The 27124-nt window shown below is 37.3% G+C and overlaps 1 protein-coding gene across 1 annotated transcript in view; it reads right to left on the reverse strand.

Annotated features, from left to right (window-relative positions):
• DPYD (dihydropyrimidine dehydrogenase) overlaps window positions 1-27124 on the reverse strand; it is a 332821-nt gene that overhangs the window by 261876 nt on the left and 43821 nt on the right. The window contains exon 3 of the mRNA XM_030953352.1: window positions 25140-25222. Coding sequence (XP_030809212.1) covers window positions 25140-25222 — 83 coding nt within the window. The remainder of the gene's footprint in view (window positions 1-25139; window positions 25223-27124) is intronic.

The following is a 27124-nucleotide window of genomic DNA, read 5'->3' on the forward strand; positions in this document are numbered from 1 at the left end:
GGTATTTTCATCAGCAACGTGCCTAGGAATATCAGGAGTTACAAAAAGTGAAGAAGTACTCAAGTTTCCCTCAACTTCACAACACCAGAATGCTATGAAATAAAAACAGAGTGCAAGGCTGGTAACTTCAATATGTCTCCCAGATCCACCGCAATAACAGCATAGCCTAGCAAGTCCCATAATATTTAATAATCTTGCTGCAAATCAGTGCAGCAAGAACAATCTTCCTTGTTCTTGCAATAAACTGCTGTTAGGCTCTTCCTAACTCCACAGAAATACTCTCTGAGCATTTCCACTGTAATACAATAACTAACCTGAACACTAGAAAGTGCAGTACCAATGCCCTGTACCAACATAACTCAGAACTTCAAAATTTTTTATACTTTTACAAGTCAATCTATTTCTACAGGAAAAAGAAACCAGATTTCAGACTACCATTCCACAAAAATCTGTAGACAATAGGATTTTTAAAAGATTTCCCGGAAGGTGAGAGCAGTCCTTCAGATGCAAAACACACTTATGAAACTTACTCACTTGGCAGAGAAGATCAGCTTCTTTTCTTTACCTTGGTCTGTAAACACAGGTAAAGCTGACAACTGTCAATCTGCTACAGTCACCCATTGATCTCAATGCAGTGATACACAAACTAAGGAGACAACAGATTTTACAGATTAGTGAATTTGTAGATACCACCATTATTTGTTCAGTACCACATTGTTGTATTCAGCTCATGTGGAGGGGACAGGCATACCTCTCCCTTTTTGAACACTGCTTTATTGCACTATTTCCCTTTCACTCATGGTTCTGCTATGCAGAGTATTTCTGGATCTGTCTGCTTCAGTTCTTGCTCTTCAGTGCAGACTCCACTTCCAGTCTCTGTCCAGTAGATCCAGTGAGATGATCACTTACTAAACACATTTATACTCCACACTAATAACACATACACCTAAAGCAATCATCAGGCCTTTCAGGGCCTCATCCCAGCGATATCAGAGTGGGAAGCAGCATACACAGCTCCCAGTCATTCCTTACATTGCTTCAAGTCTCCACAGCAGTCTAAAACAGAGATGACACTGGGATGGCCCCTATCATAAAATCCCTCTCCCATGGTCCAGGGCCAAGTAATGTATCTAGAGGAATTATTTTGATGATTTATGGCAATACTGAAATTATAATATAAAACAAGGTGTTAGAAGATGAGTGTATACAAAACTCAGAGACTACAAAACTAAATCCCATTTTATTTCAAAGGAGACAAAGTCAGTTACCCAGGCAGACACCCAGTTATTGATCCACTCTTATCTGAAGATTTTGAATCAAATTATTAAATCAAGAAGAGCTCAAATATGCCCAAGGGAGAGTGATTCTTGGAGGTTCCTGACAGATATGTAATTTTTAACACAGGTCTTAGACTCTCCGTGGTTATCGTCTCTCATTTCCTCACATTTGTGAAAAACAGAGACATGTGAATGGTGAAAAAAACTTTTGGATACAATCTAAGGGGCCTTGAAGTCTAAACTGAGCCCAGCCATCCTAGATGATATCCCCTTGAGCTGTTTCTAATTCACCTCAACACAAACAGGGCTAGAATGATAACAGTTATCTTGAGAATTGCATTACACCTACTTGCACTGCCACACACATGGGAATTACCTTCACTCAAGTCACTTGGGTGACCGTGTGTAGTGGTTCAGGCTTGAAGAAGTAAGACTGGCTCTTCTCAGCATTCCAAAACTTAAGGGGTATTTTAAAATATCCTACCTTCTAATCTTACATTCAGCAGTATAACCTCTCATTCAGAAAATTAGCTTTTATTTTGTGTCATTCAGGCACGTGCTATTCCTTTTCCACGAATTCAAAATGCAAGTATTGAAGCAGTATTTTTGACTGCTACTTCATCTTCAAAAGCAAGATGAGCTTTGAAGACCCAAAGTTAACTAAAGCTGACTTCTTCAACTCAACTTGGATATTCATGCTCCTAACACACACTAAATGAATGGACAGAGTAGGTAGGGGTATATGTAAGAGATTCTCAAATAAACAGCCAAGATGCTAGCTGCTAAGAGTTAAGTTGCTAAATATCTGACAGGGTCAGAGACAAACCAGAGCCATGCCTTCCTTTTACCAAAGGTTACCACTATGCACGTGCTCATGAGGGAATAAATTTAAGCTCTGCTTTTCCATCTGAAAATAGAAAAAAAATCAAAACAGTTTCACAGCAACTATTATCAGACAACTTATATTTGAGTCCTAAGCTGTGAAGGTTCTAAATTCAGGCACTTACTCAAAAATCAGGAAGAGCAGGGATTTAAACTCACATATTTAACACGTGAAATTCCTGGCAAAACTCTAACCTATTAGCTTTAGGTATCAGAGTTCCTAAGCTCCCTCTGTACATCTGGCTTGGTCAGCCTGGAGGGACTGAATCAGCGTGGAACAGGAAGAGTCTATTTGGAAACCTACTACAGAGTGCAGTGTTGACAAGCCCTTTTATGGAAGTGCAGCCTAAGTACTCTGGCAGCCTTTAGGTGCTCTTGGGCTTTAGAAAGGTAAAGTGGCAACTCCTAAGTGACTTTAATAATTCCCCTCCACTGTCTCATCACTACCAGGTACTTTATTTGACCTGGTAATCTAAAAGATATTCTCACATGTTCTTAGCCTCCTCAATATAAAAACTGCTTAAATACTCAGTTCATTTCTTTGAAAAATACTATCTACTGTTCAATAAACTTGAAAAATATATATACTCTGTTGAACAGATATGTAGTATTTCAAAAATCCCATTTCCAGAGAAAGAAGGTCCAAATGGATACTTCCAAGGATGCAAACTAGATGCTGTATTCAATAAACATATCTCTTTCTGCTTAGAATGATACAAAGCACTATAGACACTGTTTTGGTGCTATATATGGTACATTACTCATTCTGAGAAATAGTTAGCGGAGTATTTTACAAATGGAAGAAAATAGCTACTTGCACATACATTTGTGATTCAAAGCCTTCATTTAAGCAATGACACCCATCCTTCTGAAGTATGCAAGGGTGCATGATTTTTTCAAACAGTTCTTTACATGCAATGAGAAAATCTAAATATACAACATGCTTATAAGATAGCAGGCAGTCTTTCTAGTACATCAACCAGATGCTGATGTTGGAGGAGCACCTGACAGCACATCAACCATTCAATCATTCATTAATATACATCTCTGCAGCTTTCAGGAAGAGACAGATGATCTTCCCTTGGAGACCAGCACAGCTTAACTCTACTGATGGGTGCCTAGTTTGACCTCCAGATCTCTGGGAAGCATTTCATAGCACAAAAAGATTAAGAACTGATTAACTATCTTGTTTCCTCAAAAACACGATAGAAGGCATATAATGAATAAAACTCCCAACTAATAGTAAAAATGATAAAAAAATATTTTGACAGACTTTTTAATAGGTTGCTACTACTGGTTGCAATTTGGTTTTTCTCTCAGCTGTTCACCTACAGACAGCACAACTGACAGGAAGTATTCAGACATTTTTCTAATGCCATGAAATTTGACAAAATCACACTACTACCACTATTATTACAACCTCTCAAAAATTCAGTGTATCCATGACCCAAAACTAGTACCAGAGTGCAAGAAAGCCATGCAGGTTTTACATACTTCCATGTAAGCATCTTTTAGTTTTGAGGCACAGAAAAAGCATGCTTTTCATGCTGAATTGCTCCAATGTTCTTGTTAAAAATCACCATCTGTCAGAGATTATCCTGTTTTACACAGAGGGAACATGCATTAATTATTAATCCTACTCCTCACAGAAATGTGCTCACACAAAATCAGGACTATCCATGGTGTTACAGGAGTATTAGTGTTCTTAGAAGGTATTCTCTGGATGAAACTTGGGATTGATCCACTGAGAACTTCCAGCAAATGAGCTGCTTCAGGGCAGATCACTGGCCACGTGGCAGGGCATCATCTCAAAAGAAGCAACAGCTGAATTCCTAGGGCTTGAGTCTGTTTCCATGAACCAACATCACTACAACATACAGCACAGATATGACCTTTACTGCCACAAGCACTGTGGCTCTATGCTGTGCACACACTGAAGCTCATGTTCAAGTTTAAGCATAAGAATTTGCTTTCATTTAAAATTAAACGCAAGAGCAAGAGCCTTCTCAGTGCTGGCCAAAGTGCTCAGGACTTTGCTGAGTCTTCCATGTGTTCTGAGGGAAGGAATTCATAGCTGTAAAGCAGCACACTGATGTGCCAGACCTGATTTATCTACTGTGAATATCTCAAAATTGGCAAAACAGGAACACAAAGCAAGCTTGTCACAGTTCTTAGTGAAGGACAATGAAAAGGGTTCATTCTTTTCCAAGGAATTCTTTAATCACACATAATCTCCTAGGGAAGTTGGTATAGATCACATTTCCACTGTAATACAGTTTTACCTGTTTGGCATTGTTTGATATACAATGCCATATATTGCCTTCAGTTAAAACTTCATTACTGCAGAACTTGTTGCCTTAGTCAGAGGTGAATTGACCAGGCAAATCATTTCATCATGAACTAACTTCTTGCAGGCTTCAGTATTTCAATGACAAAAAACATTACAAAACATTGAGCAAAGTAATTGCAGGGCAGAGGGGGAGAGAGAGAGAGAGAAAGAAATTTATATCATATAGAAGTAGCTGGTATGAGACAACTCTTAGTACCAGGCTTTATCCAGAACTTCAATCTTATAACAAAGAACAAAACTGAAAGTCCATTCTCCAAACAAGAAATAAGACATGTCAGTAGGACTCTTCTGACTAAACACAAAATATACTAATGTCCATAAATCTCAAAACTTTGATGCAGTAATCTCTAATGTTACAATGTCTATACCTTTCTGGCCAGGAAGAGGTTAAAAATCTTGCTTTCTGAAAAACAGAATATTTTCCACTGAAAAGCTGCCTAGGCTGCCAAGGATGGAGGGATAGTACTCCAGTTGGAACTCATTACAGACAACACAGGAGAGCTGATCCAGCTTTTTATTTACTGTAGAGGCAGAATGACATGAACATCTTTCTATGTAGACCTAGAAAAATATGTTGGCCCTGAAGCCAAGGATCAGAACATTATCAACCCTGCCAAAATGAAATAGGTTATTTGTTTTTTTAATTTAGAGAGATTTGGCACTGATTTAAGTATTTTTCCCTGGAGGAACTATTTCTGTTCTTCAGAGCACAGATGATAATTGTTAATTTTCAGTGGCCCTGCATAAAGAAATTGTAGGTTTATTATTTTGAAACAAGAAGACCATAGTTTTCAATCTGATAAAGAGCCACAATTTTAGTCAAGCCATTTTAAGTCTTTTCCAGAAGGTGGAACTTCCAAGGAAAGCTTTTTCAAGTAAGGACATGGCCACAGTGCTCTCAGTGTCAGCATCTGTGAGAAACAGGAAGGGACATGCAAATTTCACATTAAAACTTCACCTTCCATCAAGTGAAACATTGCTATGGACTTCTCCCATTCTCACATGGTTCATTTTTTTTCCCAGTCACAGCATGAAGCAAAAAGTGGTGTCAGTTGTGAAAACATAAAAACAACAGCTATCTTATATTCTGACGCCCTTTTCAGTAAGACTCCTGAAAAAAGATTTTAGTCACCTTTACACACCACCACTCCAATACCATACCCACTTATCAGTACTTACAGTGCATACTATAGCTCAGGTTGCATTTCCAGTTCAGATTAGGCAGCCTGTGTGTGACAGAGGTCATGAGAACCTGTCAAAGGACCTTCCCAGGACTCTGCTTACAGACCTGACTTCAGAGGCTTAAACTGACCATGTAGCAGCAGAGTGACTCAGTTATTATGTGGGGTTTGACCCTTTATAAACCACCACATCCTAATCTGCTTCCCTGGCAGTCAGGGCTGGATCTCAGATCTCAGGCTGCTCCTGCTGAGAACTTTGACCACTCATCAATCACACAGAGATTGAAGAAGAAAATGTAAGATCAGTCTGGAAAGCTACCACCTTTTCTACAGCTATTCTATAAGCAAAGGAAGAAAGATTACAGTACAGGACTTGGCTCAGTTCCTCTTCCCTAGTGAAGTGCTAGTAGGACACATAGGGGAACTACTAAAAAGTAACCTGGAGACAAAAAAAATAAAATTAAAAGGAACAGAAAGGGACAAGGTTAGCTGCCTAACACACACAAAAAAGCACCCACTCCTATCTCTTTATTAGGATATCTGAAAATGGTCATCATGGATGAGGGGGAAGAAATCCATCAAAGTAATCACCTGAGATCATCCTCTTACTTGAAAACATGGAAGAGATCTAAACTTCCTTGCTCTTTTAAAACAACATGTATCTCAACATATAGCACAGAGTTAGCATTATTTGTCTAGTAAAGCTAAGAAACCATAAGTAAATGACACCAAAAGCAATAAAATAATTGACACTACCTATTTTGCAAGAAAATTATTCCTGATTTTTGCTCTATGGCTTGCCAGAAATTTTTATGCAAGCAGTTGTGGTGGTAGGTCATAGTTACATTTTAACATGAGTCCATTGTATGGTTCAAAATTAGACTCTTAAAAAAAAAACAAACCTCAACAACTTTATTTTATTTACTTATATTAAAAGAGCTCTCAATAAATAACACTTATCCTAAACAGTGTCTGGGTCATCAGGTATACAAAACACATCATTTCATTTTTCTAATGAGCTTCTACTTCTGGGTCACTTGTGGCTCCAGCAGAAGCTCCCCACAGTACCACAACTACCCACTATGATCCCCAAAGCCTTCCAAAACAGGAACAACGAGCACCTTTGATGGCTCTAAAGCTTTATGACTTGCTTCCACAAGGCTGACTCCCAACAAGCACACAAGGATTGCACCAGATCTTCCAGAAAGTCCTGCTAAACCCAAGCTGTTTCTTCCAAATGTAATTTATATGTGTTGCCATCTTATTGCGAGGGTTCCATACTGTTGTCTCCTTATCACAAAAGTTTCATACCTTCTTGGTGTTTTCTCGTGAGCTGCTCCTCCAAGCACTGCCTCTTTCTTCTTCACAAAGCAGGCACTGACTCCAGTTCCCTTCTCACCCAGCCGCCCCACTCTTTTATAGCACTCTTCTCATTGGTTACAGCTGTGGCCAGTTAAAGTCAGGCCTGCTCCTAATCTTTGATAATTGGCCCAGCTGCAACTCCTTAGGGGTAAGATTACTTGCTACACTGTCTCACTATCTTTATTTTCTTATATTCTATCCCCCTACATATATGGGTTAAAGATTACTGCACCTGGGCAATAACGTGGCATCAAATATTGACTTAGCTCTTCAATGCATAGAACTAAAAAAACTGAATGAAGGACAGAGAGAAAAATTTTAAACAATCAGATTTCTCGGAGTATTATCACAAAACCTTACTAATATCCATATTAATTAGTGACCTCCTCATACTGCAATAAATATACTTGTCAGCAAAGCACTAGAAAGAGCAACAACCATATGATAAACAGGAGTCTTTCCATGAAGCCAGTCCATTAATTACCACACACTTTTCCACCATTATTCATCACGTGGATAATAAATGAGCCATAACATAAGGTTTATTTATCTTGTGATTACTTCCCCCAGATCATCAGTTGCAGCAGTTTTATGATACTGCTACATTCCATCAGTGCAAAACCTGAGCAGATTGTGTTGATCCAACAAAACAAAACAAAAAAAAATCCAAAACAAGAAAGAAACAGAACATTGCTTTTCTACAGACAGACTTACAACTATCAAACTACTGAAAAATACCCCAACTATTGCAGTTCAAATCTTGGTGATACAGTACAGACAGACATTTTAGAAATGCTCACGGACACAAACAGCTCCTTCAGAATGTTGTTCATATTTATTCCTTCACAGAAACAGGCTCATCAAGCTGTTCAGTATTTCTGTTCACGCAGTGAAACAAGAACTGAGGAAACAGATTCCTTTTGGAAGCTACTTGCAATTTAAAACAATACTTCAAAATTAATTAAAAAACATTCTTTTGCAAAAGAATATCTGAAAAGTCATAACTAAAATGAAAGAATGTTTTCTTCAATTTCATTTTTTATATACTACAAAATACAAACGAAGAGTTTAAATTGGGGGAAAACATCAGAGGGCATCATTACATTACAATTATTTGTCAATGAAGTTTCACTAAACTCTAAAAACGAAAAAAAAAACTTGCCCATTGTCAGAATTTTGTCCTTCAGGGAAATTTATCTTGCTCTCAATTTTTATAATAGTGAGTTATCTTACACATATAGATTTTCTCTTGGATGATTATGGACTTATTTAATCAAGTTTCATTTGTTCATTCTTTACATGCAATAGTAGCTGTGATGTTTTTCTAAATGGCACACCTCAAAAACATTCTTTCTTTAATATTTAAACATTACAAGCTCTTGAATTCTCAGCAATTTTTGAAAATCTGGTCATTAGCCACTTATCTAGAATAAAAATCTTGAAAGCTTCTTATGGTGATCCATCCATACATAACTGCAAGTTCCACATCTAAACTCTCTGTAGGAATTTTTTAAAATCTCAGTCTGTGGGTAGAAAAATTAAAAAAAAAAAAAAAAACACCTCAAGGATCTTACCTCTCTGAAAACATGTAAGCTGCCCTGCAGCCCCCAAAGCATGCTTGTTTCTTTATGGTTCTAAGCAAGCACTACAAGGAGCACCTGTGCCAGCTTCACCGTACAATCTGACCTGCTCTTCTGCCATCATTAACTCTCAGCAGCTGTTTTGCTTTAACCAGGGTCCAATGTCCAGGGCCAAGGATACATTCCATCTTATGTACTAAAAACAGCATCTTAACCTTGCTCCACAATTTTTTTCCTACTTGTCAATAAATCTCTTCACCTGTCCTTTTTACCAAACCAAAATGGCAGCAAAGAAACATGAAAATATCCCATAATAGAAGTAACTAATTCAAAGCTCCCTTTTTGAAAGAAGGTTCCAACTCTCATTCTGGAAGCAATGAAAGAATAACAGTGTGTTTATTATTCTATTAAATTATCACATATTTGCAGATCTGATTCCAGGTGATAATAGACAGACTGCAACAGATTTTAGTTTTTAGTCTCTTAAGTATTGCTTTTCTCTTTTTCATCTTTCTTTTTTGTGAAGATATAACCATATTTAGCTTTTAATTCAAAGCAGAGCTCTAGTTTATGGCACATAAAGATGTCTCAGAAGCACAAAGTACTGAATCAGAGAAAGGAATGCACATCCCATCCTACAGTGCTGACATGAGTTATTTGCATAGGTGCCACAAAAGTAATAATTACACTGTAACTCAATAGGAACAATGGTAATTTCACAGTAGCTCATGTTGTTGTTATCACCCTATATCCTGATAACTGTGAAATTAATTTGTGGCACCACTGTATGTGTCAGCTTTAAGCTGTTCCCTAGGTAACATTACGCTACCATAGAGAACGAATGCTTGGCAGCAAAATGGGTAGCAGCAGATTGATTATACCAAAAGAATCTTCCCTCTACATACAAATAACTTGGCAATCAGAGATGACGATGAGAAAAAATCCTCCCCACTGCTTTTTTTTTCTTACTTTTTTTTAATATGTTAAAAAATGAATAAAAGATTATTAAAGGTATTAACTGACTGTTATCCATCCACTGGAGGAAAGGTAAAATAAAATGAGCAAACTAACAGACTATACTTAGTGCCACTGACCCATTGTTCCAACTGCAGCCAAGATGCAGTAAAAAAAAGCTGAAAGTTTCCTTTCCCTTCTTGTAGTAATTTCCAACATTAACCATCAAACTGTAATTTTAAATATTAAAGCAAATAAAGCACTAAGACATATTTAAGACTGCAACAGCAGTGTAGGTTATGCTTTCAGAAATATTCCTCACTTCATCTAAGTGATACAGTTCTTTTGCCTCTGAACACTCAAAATTATTTTGCACTACTACTGCCCAAAAGGGAATTCCACACTAAATGTAAAAGACAACACTGCCACACAATGCACAGACATAATTACAAATTTACTGGTGAAAACTCAGTGCCACAAAAATTGAAGGTCTGGAAAATATTAAATTATGAAATTTAACAATGGAATTAATGAGTGATTCATAACAATAAACAAAACACCAAGTTTAAATTTTCCAGTCATTCTGCTTTGTACAGCAGTAGGTAGGAGGCTTTGGATTAAAGAAAGATGCTATTTAATTTCATAGAATTTGGATTTCATTTTTTATTTCCAATGTCAGGCCTGCTTGTAGCATTTGAAATGCATACTGTAATGACTTGTTCTCTCACTGTATGTTTGTTTGTCTGCAAGGAAATAGGTGGAAAAAATCACAGCATGTTACATATACTGACTCAGTGCTTCAGCTGGAGTTTTGTTACTGAAAAAGCAGCACCATCTCAGTGTCAGCACCAGTCATCAAAGCAAAGCAAGGTGTTGAGCAGATACTCTGATCCAGGATATCCAGGGACAAGCATGTTTTGTCACTCTGGGGTTTTGATCTTTATCTTTGACTGATCCTCCTTTTGTGATTGCTGTCCCCAAAACCCCTGACAGGCAATGTTCAAATGTGGGGAGGGTGGTTGGTTTGGTTTTGGTTTTTTTACAATCCAAAAGAGAGCTTTCAAAGCTATGAAAGCAGCTGCAGGAGCCTAAAACCAGCTTGGACAATCCCAAATGTGTATTCTTCACTAAATATTGGCACTTACTATGCCAAATTATGCCACTACTGAGAGGAAAATTTTGACCACCCCATACTTAATTATTCATCAGAAAGGCACTCTGATCATTATCACTATTGACCCAGGAATTCATCCTATATCCTTTGCCAAATCAGCATGTACCCTCGTCCACTCAACACGCTCTTCTTTCACTCCCCACTGCGTGAGGCAATTCTCACGCACAAGGACCCTTAAATGCTGACAACATACACAGCACACATTTGCAGTCAGCAAGCTCACCATATTAACTGCATGGAGAATTTGTTGATTCTCTTGATGCTAGTAGGAATTACTATGGGATATCAGTAGTGATTAATTCCCAATTTCAGTCCCATTAACAATTGTCTGCAGTTTGCTTTGCTGGACCTGTACAGGTCTTGATGCTCAGCTAGCTCAGTAGTCTTTTTTTTTTTTTTCCCCAAATCAGATACTACTTCTGCCTACAGGAGCATGGGCCAAGGCTGATGGTCGGCTGATTAACCCCTGTGCATCTCCTCTGCTCTTTATTTTCTTTTATATACTCTTCACATGTCAGCATTGAAAAGACTCCCACGAGCTGGAACAAACACACCCTCTGGAACAACAAACACTGCCAATGACAATGAACCTTCCACCTGCTGGATCAGGGCTGCCAAAGGCATTCAGAAATGCTTCAAGAAAGGTATATGTATGCATTTAACAAAAGACCTTTGGAAAGCTTTAAACACTAGTAGTAATTATTATCTTTACTGTATGCCCAAACTTACTGCCACAGAGAAAATGTCTGTGAGCAAGAGGTGTCAGACACCCTTCTAAGAATACTGACTGAAAATGAGCAGTGGAGATTAATAAAAAAAAAAGCCTGAGATGGAGGAATTTTATTTTATAACCATAAAATCAAACCAGGTGCAGTACAGCTGGTATTTTTACCTATGATATCATTCAATAGCCTGTTTGGAACTAACTGATGTACTCTGAGCTCTCTGTGGTTCACAAAAAGAAAACCCAATACTGTTTTTAGTATGCACTGACACCCTCTGTTCCAAGACTGCTAGTGAGGCTAAAGATGAACTCCTTAATTGTGAACTATTTGCTTATGTTCCAAAAGCAGTGGCTGCTCCTTACCACATTTGAAAGATTAAAAGATATACCATGGAGCTATTTATAAAGCCACTGCCACGGTATTTTAGATGTATATATTTTGCTGAGGACTGTTGAAAGCTGTAAAGAATATCAATGTATCTTTAAGACAGTCGCAGTGGGTTGATGCCACAGTGCAACAGTGACATTTACTGACTGGGGGAATGGCTTTAAAACAATGTGAAAACTAGTGAAGAATAAGACCGACTGCAAAAATTCTGATTCCTATCCAACCCCCAGGTCTCTACAGCAAAATGACTACCAAAAAAGATGCCTCGACAGTTCTGGTTTCTCCCAGCTGCCAAATGGCTGATACATTATTACTTTCCACACTTCAAAATGAAAGGAGACATTCTGTTGCTAGCATGCATATATTTTCAGTTAAGATTTTTGTTTTAGATATATTCTTCCTCAAAAAATAGGACATTTTTGGAGGAACAATGTACATAATTTGATCTAATTAATGGAGTACTTCTTTCTGATTTCAGAAGATACAGCAGGATTTTTTAAAAGGGTGTACACGCTCTCTAACCAGACAGAAATTGCATTTGATTACTAAAACTACAATGCCATAAATGTAGCACCTACAGAGAAACTTTTTCAAATATCTCTAGAATACCATAATATTTCAAAATTAAAATGTAAAATCCTTGCAATGAAATGACATCAAATACATTTCACAAGACAATTGTCGCATACATTCAGCGAGAGTTATTAGCTGGCACGCGAAGACTTGGAATAATTTCCATGGCACTTCCATCCAACTGTAAGCTTGACGCATTACCTTGGAAGAATGCCATGTTTCCCACTGTGCTAAACTTACTGAAACAAATAGGAAAGCAGCATTGCTGTGTTACATCCCTGCTTTACTATTGTGTAATTGGACCACACTACAGGAACAGCACTTTATATTACAAACATCGAGTTACCATTATCAACTTGTGGCTTCATGCTCCCAGCACAAAAGCAATGAATTCTTGTTTTACATCAAGAATTAAATGAGTATGATAGAAAATATTAAGAGAAGTTGCATTTCAAGGCTCTGTTTTCAGTTTTAAAACAAAATAAATTTTATGTGTTATGACACGTTATACTGGCAGGAGAAAGATTAGTTAACACTCCCAATAGCAAAAAGATTACTCAGACCTTTCAAAATTAGAGGTAAAGTCTTCATTCATCCAATGTACCCAAATAGAATAAAGGAATAAAATTGATCATAGAAGCAGAGAGTTAGTTTTACACTTACTGAAACAGATCTATTTCAACTAAGAAAAAGGGGGAAAAAAATCATTCTGTATAGTCCCTGCTGGCTAAATGCCTTCCTGTAGTACAAAAGGAACATCAGGGATTTCATCTGCAGTTGGGTGAAGAGTGGGTCTCTCTCCTCTGAGGTGATAACCAGCCTTTCCCTATGAGTCTGCCCACAGAAGGATTTGTGCCTAGAATGGCTACATCTCTAATTGTAGAAGACACCTGAAAATGTCTGTGTCTATGAGCAGGTCCAAAAGCAGAGGGTTTCTACAACAAAACACTGTTGCTGGCATTAAGCCTGACATAACCCTTCCTTGTAAAGTGCTTACTTCAGTCCACTTCTAACCTAGTCCTGTAGGCTTGAGCAGGTGCCACGGACATGCGTGTTCCTGAAGCTTCCCTGTGCCAGCCATGGCAGGGACAGCACGGAAGGGCTCACCTGCCTGGGGCAGCAGCGCATCCCCGCCCAGCATGCACTGCCCTGCCCTGCAGCCCTCGCACAGCCGGTACCAGTTATATACATCTTAAACATATAACTACTCCTGGTAAAGTATTTTTAAACATCTCTGTATGGTTCTTTAATTACAAGAACAATTCCCAGCCCAATTAAATATTTAATCTGAGAAGCCACAAGGGAATACCCTTCAGGACAGAAGAGGGTTAACAGCACCAGCAGTTGCCATGCAAGCAAATTCACAGTGGGAAGACTGAGGGGTGGATACTGTGAGGCACAGCCCAACATGTAACAGTCAGCCATGAGCCAAGCACGCCACTGTAGTTCCCTGGGAACAGAAACTGTTCTGCACGTGCTCAAGTGCATCTTCTCTTCATTGGAAAAACACAGATAAGCAAGAAGAGGCACTAGGGAAACCACTTTTTGCTCAATCAGGAAGATATATCAGGTAGGATGAAGAGAAAAATTATTTTATAAATATATTTTTTTTCTATTTTAAAACACTCCTCAAAGAGTGTTTTCTTGTCTATTTGGTAATACTGTCAGATACCAATTTAAAAATATTTTTCTTCATTTGTCATATTAACAATTACAAAGGAAATGCTTGGTTAATACTAATTAATGACCACAAATGTGGAAAAATCTTCAATAGGCAAAATAGCAGTAAGAAAAGTATTTGTGGCATTGATCCGTACCATTAAACACTACCATTTGATAGTAGTAATAAAAGTAATAGTTTTTATAAATATAGCAGCTGTAATAACTTTATTAAATTTAAAAAGTACTATATATAGTAATAGTAATCCCTAATTTTTAATGTGGCAATAGTAGAAATATTTAATACTATTAAAAATAGGACTTTAAAAAGTAGTCCCACTATTTTAAAATAACTTACTTGTTTTAAAAGATTATTGTGTTATAATGGTATCAGATTATAAATCAAGTCTTTTTAAGTATTCTGATAGAAATCACATTATAATTCTTTCCATTACATGCCGTTCCATATACAGACCAACTATTAAAATTCATTTGAATTGGTGCAATTCTATGGTGATATTTAGAACAGTTCAGGATTTATTTTATAGAAGAGACCTTTTATTTTTTTTTCCTGGGGACAAAAGAAACCCAACAAAACAACCAACAAACCACATATCACCTTAATTTTTGGTATTGGACTAAACCAGAACTAAATACTGAACAACCTAAATACACAAAATACATACAAATTGAAGCCTTCTGCAAATGCCGGCTCCACAAAGAACCTTGTCACTGCCAATACTCTGTGCACCTTACAAAGCACACCCTAGATAAGCAGTCCTGGGCATTCAAGATGGCAGGAGGCATCACTCCAGAATAGTTTGTTCCTTTATTCTCTGCCACAACTCTTATGTTTGTCTCACTCTGTAAGCAGCTTCTCTGTACAAATTGTTGCCTGAGATCCTAACCTTCCTCAGATGGAGTTTAGGCACCTAGAGATGCCTCGAGATTTAGTAGCCTTGCCTTAGGCACTAGCAGTGAAAGCCTCTGGGTGGTGTCCTGAAAAACATGAAGTGGTCTAGGGCTTAAATGGCTGCCCATCAACTTTTCAACAGCAAGCTCCAATGAAACAGATTCCTATGTAAAGTATCTTTGTTCTGAACAAATAAGGATGGGAAATGGTTTCTGTTAAATTTCATATCCAGTTAGTCAAATGTATGGTACTGATTCCAGTCTATCTTAACAACCGTCTCACTGAAAAAAGTCCAATACACTTTACAGTCTTACTTTCAATAAACAGGTTGATTTCATTAGAACATTAAATTTAGATAATCTTTTCCTGGTCTCCCAAACAGCCTCAAGTAAATAAACAGGATTTAAATTCAGAAGTCTACAGAGGAAGGACAGATTAATTTTGATGGAAGGAAATATCTTAGGGCACAGCTGGACCCACAGTTTAATCTCTGAAACACCCTCACCCCAACATACAAAACATTTCTAGGAAAATGGATGTTTGCTCTTACATCCAAAAACCGCAACAGCCGGTATAATATAAAGCTAGAACTCTTGAGAGGCAGCAAAAAAGGTAAGTAGCAGTAGTTAATAACAGTCATTATAACCAAGGGGTTCTAAACACATGTCATGGTTTAACCCCAGCCAGCAACTAAGCCTCACCAAGCCACTCATTCACACTCCTGATGGAATAAGGAAGCAAATTGGAACAGTAAAAGTGAAACCTCACGGGCTGAGACAAAATCAGTTGAGTAGGTAAAGCAAAAGCTGCATATGCAAGCAAAGCAAAACCAGGAATGCATTCACTGTGTTACACTGGCAGTCTAGTGTCTTGGGAAGAGACAAAAGACCGTAATTCTGAATGTCTACCTCACCCTTCTTCCCATACACCTCCATATCTATCTGGGATATCCTTTGGGTCAGCTGGGGTCAGCTGTCCTGGCTGTATCCCCTCCCAGCCTCCTTGCTGGGGGGTAGGATGAGGAACAGGAAAGGCCTTGACTCTGCACAAGGGCTGCTCAGCAATAGCTGAAACATCCCTGTGCTATCAACACTGCTTTCACAAACCCAAAACACAGCCCCACAGCAGCTACTGTGAAGAAAGCGAACTGTATCCCACCCAAATCAGCACATCACCATAATCGGAAAAGATAATGATTACCTGGCAACAATCAACATACAATGGAAGGATGCACTACCTAATAATGCCATTCTCAATGAAGACTGTATTTTTCCCTCAAACCCTTAGCTTTGCTTTGTATCCTGAACTCCAAAGAGAATGTACTCAAAGACATTCATTGCAACAGAAAGTCCAAGGACAACACAATGGAGGAAAAAAGATGACACTTTTTCAGGCTTTTGAAAACTACAGTAAATGTCTGAAAATAAATAAGTGCAGATATATGTAAAACAGCATTTGTGAAGACAGACTGGTTTCTGACTGTAGACAAAACTGTAGGAAATGGCCTTTGTTAAATACATGTGGAATGTGGTACTCTCAGTAGACTGGCTACAGATTAAACTAATGATTTCTAAATAAAACAGCGTGAGCTTCAACATCTTCCACTAAAACACCTGACTTCTTTGTCAAAGCTGCAACACACCCCAGCTTCTGTATACATCCCCAACTTTCATTATGGTTTAAAATGGTAAAATGCAACCTTCTACCTAAACCATCCAAAGCCCTGCAACACAAAATGAAGCACCCATAATCTACAAAAAGCCACGGCTCACAGCAAAACCACCAGAAGATTTTCTTCACTCATATCTGTACTTTTTTTTTACATTTATATTTCATGAACCAAAACCTTTTTTGAAGTGTATAGGCTGGTAGTCCGTATTTTATACATCATCTCTCTGGCAATTCAGAACATATCTTCCTGGATGCTAATCGTAGCAAAGAAGACATTTCAGAAATATTTTCAAACTTTGCATTTTACAAAACAAAAAGAGGGAACCCATGGAGTGAACTCCAAATTCTGCAGTGTAATTTTCTACTCTGTTTGCACGAGTGGCTGTTAGTCACTGAAAGGTACGATGCTGCACCCCCGGCACACCACCTTTGGAGTCTTTGTGGTAAACCATCTGTCACAGTGGTTTTCAAAATCTCTTTCACCACCAACATCAGAAAACATCTCCTGCAGTTTGTTAAAAACTGAATTTTGACTGTTATCCAATTCTTTTTTTTAAATCATAAAACTAAATGTTCAAAACCAAAACTAGGCTCTCCCCAGTGGAAGTGACACAAAGTAAGTGTTTTTTTTCCTCTCCCCTCTGAAATATTTCTTGGGAATACTACACACAAATACAGAAACATTGTATTTACCATACTCAGAACAGACCCAAAGCATATTTCAGTCATGGTAATAACATATAAAAGAGCATATGAGAAACATACAAGACTTTATCAAAAATTTTGATGCAAGATGCTTCCTAAAGCACATTTCAGTACATCAACAAAAGTAGCAATTATAATGCAGTTTCCAAACTGGAAATATTATTTATTTTGCTATTTTGCTCACAATGCTTTTGTTCTATATCCATGTACAGGTTATATACATTACAAGGCATAATTCAAACCTCTGATGTAAAGTAACTGCAAATCTACATTGCCAATTGGAATAGCAAAAAAAATCAATATCCTTTCATATTTGCCATTCAGAAACAAAATCAGTGCAAGTTGTATTTGTCAGTTTATCCTGGCTACGTGACTAACGGAACATTCAAACAAAAACAATCTAACTTATCTTAATCTCCTCCCCTGTAACATCTAAATAAACCAGCCTATCACTGGACCAAAAAATATATAACTCATAAATTAAAAATAAGAAATTAAATACAATACTTTGAACAAGGGATGTGCAGCAATCAGCTGACAAACTTGGAAATTCATTTCAGTTTTAAAATTTCTGGGAAAAGTATTATGAAGCTGATATTCAACAGAACAGTCTATCACAATCAAGCCCAAAACAAGGTACTTTATAATTTTCTTGATTTATACTTGAAAAATATATATAAGGCAATGCAGTTACATTCTTTTGTGCAGAAGCTAAGCATTATCACTAGTTCCACAAAATTTTCAGTGAGTGGCACCTGAAAAAATGGTCTTAACACGTATCAGAACTTGCTTTTTAATTGCAAAATGAAATCAGAAGTTCTTTAATTCTCCATAGAAATGACAAAGACAATGCAAGTTATAAAAACTATCACAAAAATAATTACATTAATGTCATGGGTTCCTATATATGCTTGGTGTTACAGCTCTGCAGCATCTGTCTATACACCAAAATTATGCCATTGTGGCCAGATCTGAGCAATTCATCCCAGGCTCTCAAAGGGTGGCTAGTGGGTGACTCAGAAGTTAGTTAGCCAACAAAGAGCATGGTAAAATTGCATGGGCACAGCTTAACAGTGCCTTGTTAATGCCACTAAACAGCTTCTAGCACATAAGCAGCTTGGTTAGTCATAGCTATCCTTATCCAGGGCAGCCTTGCACTGCGAAGGCATATGGCTAATGCTTCGTCAGTGCAAGCGATGTTGGCAATCTGTTTGATCTGTAATGTAAACTAAGAATGATAGTGAAGTTCTGATTTCAAAATGGCACTCAAAATTATAGCCACATGGGTTTTTATAATGGAAGTACTATTAAAAGTTCTCAAGTGCTTTAACATTCTGCACGCATTTCTGTGCAACACCAAACACAACTAGAAACACTAGCATTTTGCAGCATCTCATCTCCACATGCTATTAATAATATGGTAAATTTATAAAATTGTGAAGATACATATATAGAAAATAAATTCCAAGGGGAGCAAGTTAGACATTCCTTCAGCTCCACAGTTTTATGGGATTTTTTGTTTTCACTCTGAGAACACCTCTGCAGCTAATTTTTTTAGGGAATATCTCTAAGCCAAATGCAGTCTAAATAAGGGTCTAAATCAATAATCCAATCAGTGGCTTACCTAATTAATATGTCTTCTGTGGCAGAGGGTGTTTGTTTCTCAGTGCTGAGATAGATATATCGGAGGAACATGAGCTGGTCACCCAAGATGCGAAGTGTTGTTGCAGTTTGGAAACAGCACAACATTTTTGTTAAATACATAAGAATCAGTCACTTGCTTTTCCCCAAAAAGCATGCTCTAAGCAGCATTCAATGATTGCACTGGAGATAAATGTAAGTATAGAAGAAGGTAGAAGAGAAACTCGAACTTACTCCCTCAGTCCCAAATAAACACACTAACACAAGGCTAGTGGCTACTTTCATAGCATCATTAAGTTTGGAAAACATCCCTGAGATCACTGAGACCAACCTTTGACCAAACACCACCTTGTCAACTAAACCACAGCACTACGTGCCACTTCCAGTTGTTTCTTAAACGCTTCCAGGATGGTGACTCCACCGCCTCCCTGAGCAGCCTGTTCCAATGCTTGACAACTCTTTCAATGAAAAAATTCTTCCTGATGTCCAACCTGAACCTTCCCTGGCACAGCTTGAGGCCATGCCCTCTTGTCCTATCTCTGTTTGCCTGCGAGAAGAGGCCAACCCCCATCTTGTTAAGCCCTCCTTGCGGGCAGTTGTAGAGAATGGTAAATTCTGCCCTGAGCCTCCTCCTCTCCAGACCATACCCCAGCTCCCTCAGCCACTCCTCACAGGTTACTACATGTTTTGTAGTTTGCACTGCAGACCTGTTTTGTTTACAAGTTTAAATTTCCAGCTTTTACTATAAAACTAATGAATACTTGTGAAACCTTGGAACTTCTTACACTGCAATTTTCTTGGGTTTTGCCCAGTCATAGAAACTATTTGTCAAATACATCTGAGAGTCTAGACCATATTAAAAGAAGCCTGATTATTACTAACCCCAGCTTGCACAGTTGTCAAGACAACAGTGAATATCATCATTAACAGAAACTGTTTCTAGCAAACTGGAAATCACAGTTGAAGCTTCACTCCCTTGTTCATATTATCTAAAACCATATGCAAATATATGAATGCAAAAGAAAATTCTAAATGAACTTTGGTATCTTTTATACTGATTTAAACAGATAAGCAAACTTTCCCATTTCAAAGTAAGAATAAATATGTTTCAATTTTCCTTTAATAACAAGAAGACTACACAAAAATACTCAGCTTTAATTTTGACTTGCAAAGCTTTCACACATAGTCAGTGTTCACAAGACAGACCATCTCCATATCCACCTACGAGTAGGACCCATTTACGTATTAACACCTCTCCAGCCTTGCTGATTGCTCACTGCCTTAACCCACCATGGAGGCTCACCAACTCATTTGGTAAGTAAGCAACTGCAACACTAGATTCGGAAAAAGTTTGCTTTGAAATGCTATGGCTTCATTTGTCTGACACCAGGATCATGAAATGTACACTAGACACGGGTCTAGAACATGTAGTAACATATATACAGCATTCAAAAGCAATCTACCACCTACTGAATGAGCCTCCAAAGGGTCAGGCTGCTGTTGACAGGCTGGAGGAACAAGCCTCCAGAAACCACATTATAAAAGATACAAACAAAAACCAACCAACAAACAAACCCACCATGAAATCCTGCTCCTGGGGAAGAACAACCCCAGGCACCAGTACAGGCTTCAAACAACCAGCCGGAAATCAGCTTTGCCGGAAAGGGTCTGGGGGTCCTGAAGGACAAGATGAACCATGAGACAGTCCTTGCAGCAAAGGCCAGCAGCACCTGGGGCTGTGTCAGGTACAGCATTACCTGTAGGTTGAGAGTGGAGAGTCTCCTCTGCTGCCCAGTACTGGCGAGACAGATGTGGAGTGCAGTGTCCTGTGCTGGGTCCCCCAGCCCAAGGGAAAGGGGGATGAACAGCAGGGAGCCCAGCAAAGGGGCACTGAGGTGGCTGAGGGGCTGGAGTGTCTGTCATATGAGGAGAGGCTGACAGACCTGGGGACATGTAGCCTTAAGCAGAGAAGGCTCGGAGGAGAATCTTACCAAATGTATAAATACCTGATGGAAGGAAATAAAGACAACAGAGTCAGATTGTTCTTACCAGTCCCCAGCAAAAGGGCAAGAAACAACAGCCACATGCTGAAGTGGAATGCTGTTTAAAAAAAAAAAAAAAAAAAAAAGCGGGGTGGGGAGCAGGGTGTTGGCAGCTTTTCTTGTTTCAGTTTTGCTGTTGTTTAATATGAGGATGTTTGCCTAGACAGTCTGTGAAACATCCATCCTGGAAGATGCAAAAAAACTTTGTTGGACACAGCCCTGAGCAACCTGCTCTACTTGACCCTGCTCTGAGCTGGAAAGACAGTCCAGATCAATAATCTCCAAAGCAGAGTATGCACAAGACAAACCATATCAATGTGGGAAAAAATATTTTCTGTGCAATTAATAAATGATTTTTTAAATTAAGTAGTCTTTATGTCATCTTTACCTGTCTTTTTTTTTTTTTCCATTCTGGGCTGTGTTCTATAAGACACATGAAATATTAGTATAGTGGCAATACATGTACAAACACACAAATATGGGGGATGCATGCTCAAAAATATTTTGCTGGTATGCAATCAAAAAAATGCAGAGACCACATGTTTAGATCATCTTCAACCTCCCAATTTCATCAATTCTGATTCTCTCTCTTGATGACAATGAATGCCTGTACACAGAATGAACAGATTCAGCAGGAAGAATTCCTGCCCACTGATGTCTGCTGCTTTTTTAAATTTGTCCTTTTTAAACCCAGTAACTCACTAAACCTTACCTTAATAATTTATTAATATCTAATTTGATATTAATAACTGAGTTTGGATTCCTGCCACACTTCTCCCTAAAGTTACTTTATAATTTGAGGGGGCAGAGGTATCATTATAGTTCGCTTAATTTAAAGACTCCTCAAGGCTACTCTACCCTACTTTCCCAAGAAATGCCTACTGTAGCAGTCCACATGCTGGTTTCACCACCTGATATGATAAGACTCCCAGTGTCAGCACCCAACTACACCACTTCCTGCTCCTCAAATACTTATCTCCTTGTAGCAGAAAAACCAGTCTAAAAGCTCCTTTAAAATTCTAGATGAATCTTTACTGATGATTTGGATCCAGACTTTTCCCACTGATTATATGTTAAAAACAAATTGAGCTCTGTTTACCGAAATAACAAAGTGCTCTTACTTATGCAACCTGACATTATAGGTATATAGCTATATGTTTCTGACAAGTTACTACATAAAATACCCAATTAATTTATCATATATACATTCAAGGTAAGCAAGCAATAGTCTGTCCATTTATAAGCTCCAATTCAAAAAACTAATGGATTTTTATTGTTTACTTCAGCTTTGCAGCTGCATTAAAATATAGTAATAAATAAAACATTTGGAGTACATTAACAAAATAAGCAAAACATTAAATGAATGGAATGCTTTATGGATTTTATGTGCAATCACAAGTAAATCAAATTCTTAGAATACCACTCTTTACATACTGAATAATGGCAAACTACTATCCGCTCATTATCTCATTCAAAATCTAAAATAAGTATAAAGTAGAATTATAAAAAGTTCATAGGCTTTGTGAGAATTTCAAAACCCTTCAGAAAGTTTATTTTGCATACATCTGTATACATAACCAAGAACGATAATTTTCATGTAGTCCTCAATTTGAATACTGAAGAGCTGGAAACAGAACAAGATCCTTCTTGGATATTAGTATTTGTTTATGCAGAGCACAGTGATACTCGTAGACTAGAAGTGTACTGAAACCCATATTAAATTGGCCATTTTTCTCAAAGATGAAGTTAAAATGGAAGGTCTCATTCCAAACAGGAGCATTGGGAAAAAGTGTTCATTGTCTTTCTCATCTGGCAGACCAGTAGTACCACTCTGGGAAATCAGAGAGGATTTGGGCAGACTGCCCACTCAACTTAAGGCTCATCTGAGATCCACATATATCCACTTAGCTATCCAACTAGGATTTTTTTGTTGCTGTTGCTTTCATGCCCACATGATTTTAGTGCTTTTGTGCAACGTGCAACGCTCTCCACAAGCTTCCCTTACCCAAAGGAGGCAGGTACCTCATAATACTGAGGCCAGCAAATCTATGTCCTCCCACACCTGGTCCAATGTCCACTCTTGTCATGGAAAGGAAAAGTGAACTTGAATCTATAAAAATATACCACTTGAATTACACACATACAGATAATCTTGGGATCCAAACAGAAAAATGCAGCCACCCAGTAAATGAGGTGACTACACAACAAAAATAACTGCACAACCTAAAACAACAAGTGTCTTTTAGAAAATTTAGACATTTAGAAAAATATGTACACCTATATGCAGATACCTCTCTAAATTAACATTTTGCATCTTTCATGTGGCACTCGAGTATCTTATAAAAACACACAACACTATACATTTAGTAAGTCAGGTATTTTCTTTATCTCAAAATAAAAAAACAACTAAGGAAACAACCAACCATACAATACTGACTGCAATTAAGAGAATTCCAGCACTGCACAATATCTGTCACTCTTCACAATCAATAACTATTTCTCAGAATGGCTTGTACACTAGCAGAAATAGCCAGGATACAAATTTATGAGATAGTCAAGTGCTTTTGCACAGGAAAGAATCACAAGAATCTTCTAAACAGGCTTTGTAACAGAAACATGACCTTTGAAATGCCAAAGCTCCCCTTGCTATTCAATGTTGATCATGGAAGAGCTGTCAGCTCCTAAGTTTTTAAAATATTATCCCTGCTGAGTCATGTATTGCAAAACGTCACAAACCTGAACACTGTTACAGGACAGCAGCAACTTGAAATCCAATTTGCTGGAAATATTAAAGGTAGCTTCATTTGCCAAAAATTCCCCAAATCTTTACTTTAAATCACTTTCCATTTTCTGACACTAGATGCAAGATTTATGTACACAGATGACCAACCACATTGGAGAAAACCCTAAACATATGAAGCCACACAAGCATAAAGCAAAAATCACTTTTAGAAAGGTGAATACCATTATTTTTACAGTTATTTGCAGCACTGGTAGTTGAAATGTTCAGAATACTTGTAGGTAAGAATACCTTTTCAAACAGTCAGTGCACATGACACAAGCATCGTGAACGTAATTCGTGCAAATCAAGTCATTTACACACATCCATAAATTTAAATGGATAATGGACACAATCAAAGCAAATAGGTGTATTTTTTTCTTCAAGTAGATTCTTAGGGGGATTGCTGTTGTTTTTACTTTTTACTGCACTGGTTCAAGTGTAAGAAGTTACTCTGAGATCAAGCAAGTGAGATGAAGCACTATGTTTGCATCATTACATTTTACTATCCAATTTCAGAACCTTTAAAAGTGAAGCTTATATAATTTTCTGATTCACAGATAATACTATAAATAACATCTTCCTGATTATTCGGTGAGTTGCTTTAGAAAACCTGTCTTCAATTCCACCACCTTTCTGCATAGTAATAACTCCCTTTTCCAGGCACTGTACCTGGCAGGACTTTGGAGTCCTGTACCCAGATACTCTGCAGTGCAAGTAAGGATGGCAGAAAATTCATCTTCTGACTAATTTTAACCTCTTCTAATAAGTATTAAGTGGAAAAATGTGATATTAAACAAAATATACATCTCTACAACACATAAAGGACCAGACAGATTCTTACATTCCATTATCAAAACCAAAATCACGTAATTTTGGTGATAAAATCAGAGTATACAGGAACTACATACATAAAAATCAAATTCAATTTAAAGCAAATACAGGTTTGTTCAGACACCATTGTACAATTGCTTTAACACTTACAGAATTTAGATGAACAATATTTTCATTCACTCACAGTTTAGTATAAATATAAAGCAAGGCACCCCTTAAGCATTTTAAATAACAAATTAAACATTTACATTTTTTACTGTGCAGTCAGGCTTAACATTTATGCAGCTTCAAAACCAAAGTACAGCCTCAAGGGAAGCCTCTCCACTGACAAATTAATACCTTAGAGAATAGAGCTGAATGGTGGCAATGAACTCATTTGTTCCCCCAATAATGAAGAATGACTCTTTCTTTACCACATCTGTGACTGTTGCTATGGTGACCCAGACTTACCTCATTGCTTCTCGAAGTGCTCCCCGCTCACTAAGAGTCGTGTGCTTGATGTCATCAAAATTATTTTCCAGTTTCTCACAGTTCTGCAACAAATGGACATATCCATGTAAGGCTTCTTAAACAGTTCATTGTACATGTATTAACAGTATTCAGCATCACGCAAACAAAACTGATTTATACTACGTTACCTCAAATTATGCATTCTGTTTTAATTACATGGAAGTCATTAAAAAGACATTGAGAACTCAGAATTAAAGTAAATATGAATCTTATTATATGGTTGTCATGGAAATCATCTTATAAATTTTCCATAATAAAATTTATAGAATTTTTACTTTTTCTTCTTTTTTTTTTTCATTTATCTCTGTGTGAGGCTACAATGCTACTATAGCACACAAACAGGAGAATAGAAACCTAAATGAGCATTTTTTATAATTATTATAATAAAATTTGTAAATTACCTCCCAATAAAACAGGCAGGGTTGTTGGAAAAGAACAGTCATATTTAATTCCTATTTAATTTTTAAAACATAACAGAAATTGAAAAGCTTAATTGTTTACAGACACCTCAACCACAATGTTTCTTCCAGATTAGAGCTAACCAATATTTATAAAAGTAATACGAAACCAACAATTTTGTCACAATAAATGAAGTAAAACTTTGATATATTCTGTAAATTATTACTAAATGTGTGACTGGTTCCATTACTTCAGAGCACTGATGCTTTTCTTCTGCTGCCACAAAGACAGTAAAATTGATTCAGAAGATGCTGAGAAGTGCAGTAATTTGTGTCTGTGCAAAGTGAGTCTGAAATACCAGCGAACAAGAATTCTCTAATCATCTGCATCTTCCACAGGATTTTTATATTCTCTTGAGGCTTCATCAATACAGGAGGCTTTCAGGTTACCCCTGTTCTACACAACAACTTTCTCCAATACCAAAAGTTACCTCTGGGAGGCATAATTTTGCCATATGGGTTTAAAAGAAACAAGTTGCAAGCAGAACAGCTCCTTCTGCTAACAAACTCAAAGGCAGGATTGCCAGGCTCTATATGTAGCCACAATTTTAAAGAAATGATGGGCACTATTATTTGGTCATATTGCTTTCATAGTATTTAATAAGTGACTTCATTTTTAAGACCACATCTTAAAACAAGTTATAATAAATACAATAGGAGTTATCTATTGTTTTTTCTTATTTGCATTGATTCCTTATTTCTTTAATTACATTCAATCTGAGGCTAAAAAAGCACTACTGAAAAGGAAATTATTAGATTCTTATAAATGACCTAGCAACGTATTTTATCTTGCCCAATTAACATTTAAACTACCATTATTTTTAGATAAGATTATCGATCTTTTAATACAAAGTTTTAATGCTTCAACAATACATTTCTGAGCAGAAAAATTAACAGAGCTACACATATTTGACATATTTTGACATCTTTTTTCTCCTTTGTAAAAACTACTCATGTCACAGTAAGTCTCGTCCCACAGTTAAAGTGATTTGTTGAATTGTTTGTTCATATTACAATCAGTTGTCCTTTGCATAGCAAAATCATACTTGAAGAGTCAAAGCGATTGCAAAAGAAATATGGAAACTGTACAATGAAGTATTCCATTAATCAGATCAGCATACACTGACCTTCAGCTCCAAGCACATACAGGCAGGCTAGTCATTTAAAATATATAAAAGAAATCCAAATCAACAACACTAATTAATGAAGGATTCTCAATTCATCAATACTAAGATGCAAGTATCTGTGCAAGCAAAATTAAACCTCCCATCCTCCAGGAAAATAGAAGCCAGAGGAAACATAATTTGGAATATTGCTCCAAGATCCATTGTTCACTAGCACCTCACTATAGATTCAAAAAATCTGAGGAGCACACAATTCATTCTTGTGAACTTACTTCTACCATTTCTGAGAATTGTTTCTGGAGAGTATTTTTCTCAGCTACTTTCAGCCAAATAGCTCTCATGC

This window comes from Camarhynchus parvulus, chromosome 8 (genome assembly GCF_901933205.1).
Source record: "Camarhynchus parvulus chromosome 8, STF_HiC, whole genome shotgun sequence".
NCBI classification, from domain to species: domain Eukaryota; kingdom Metazoa; phylum Chordata; class Aves; order Passeriformes; family Thraupidae; genus Camarhynchus; species Camarhynchus parvulus.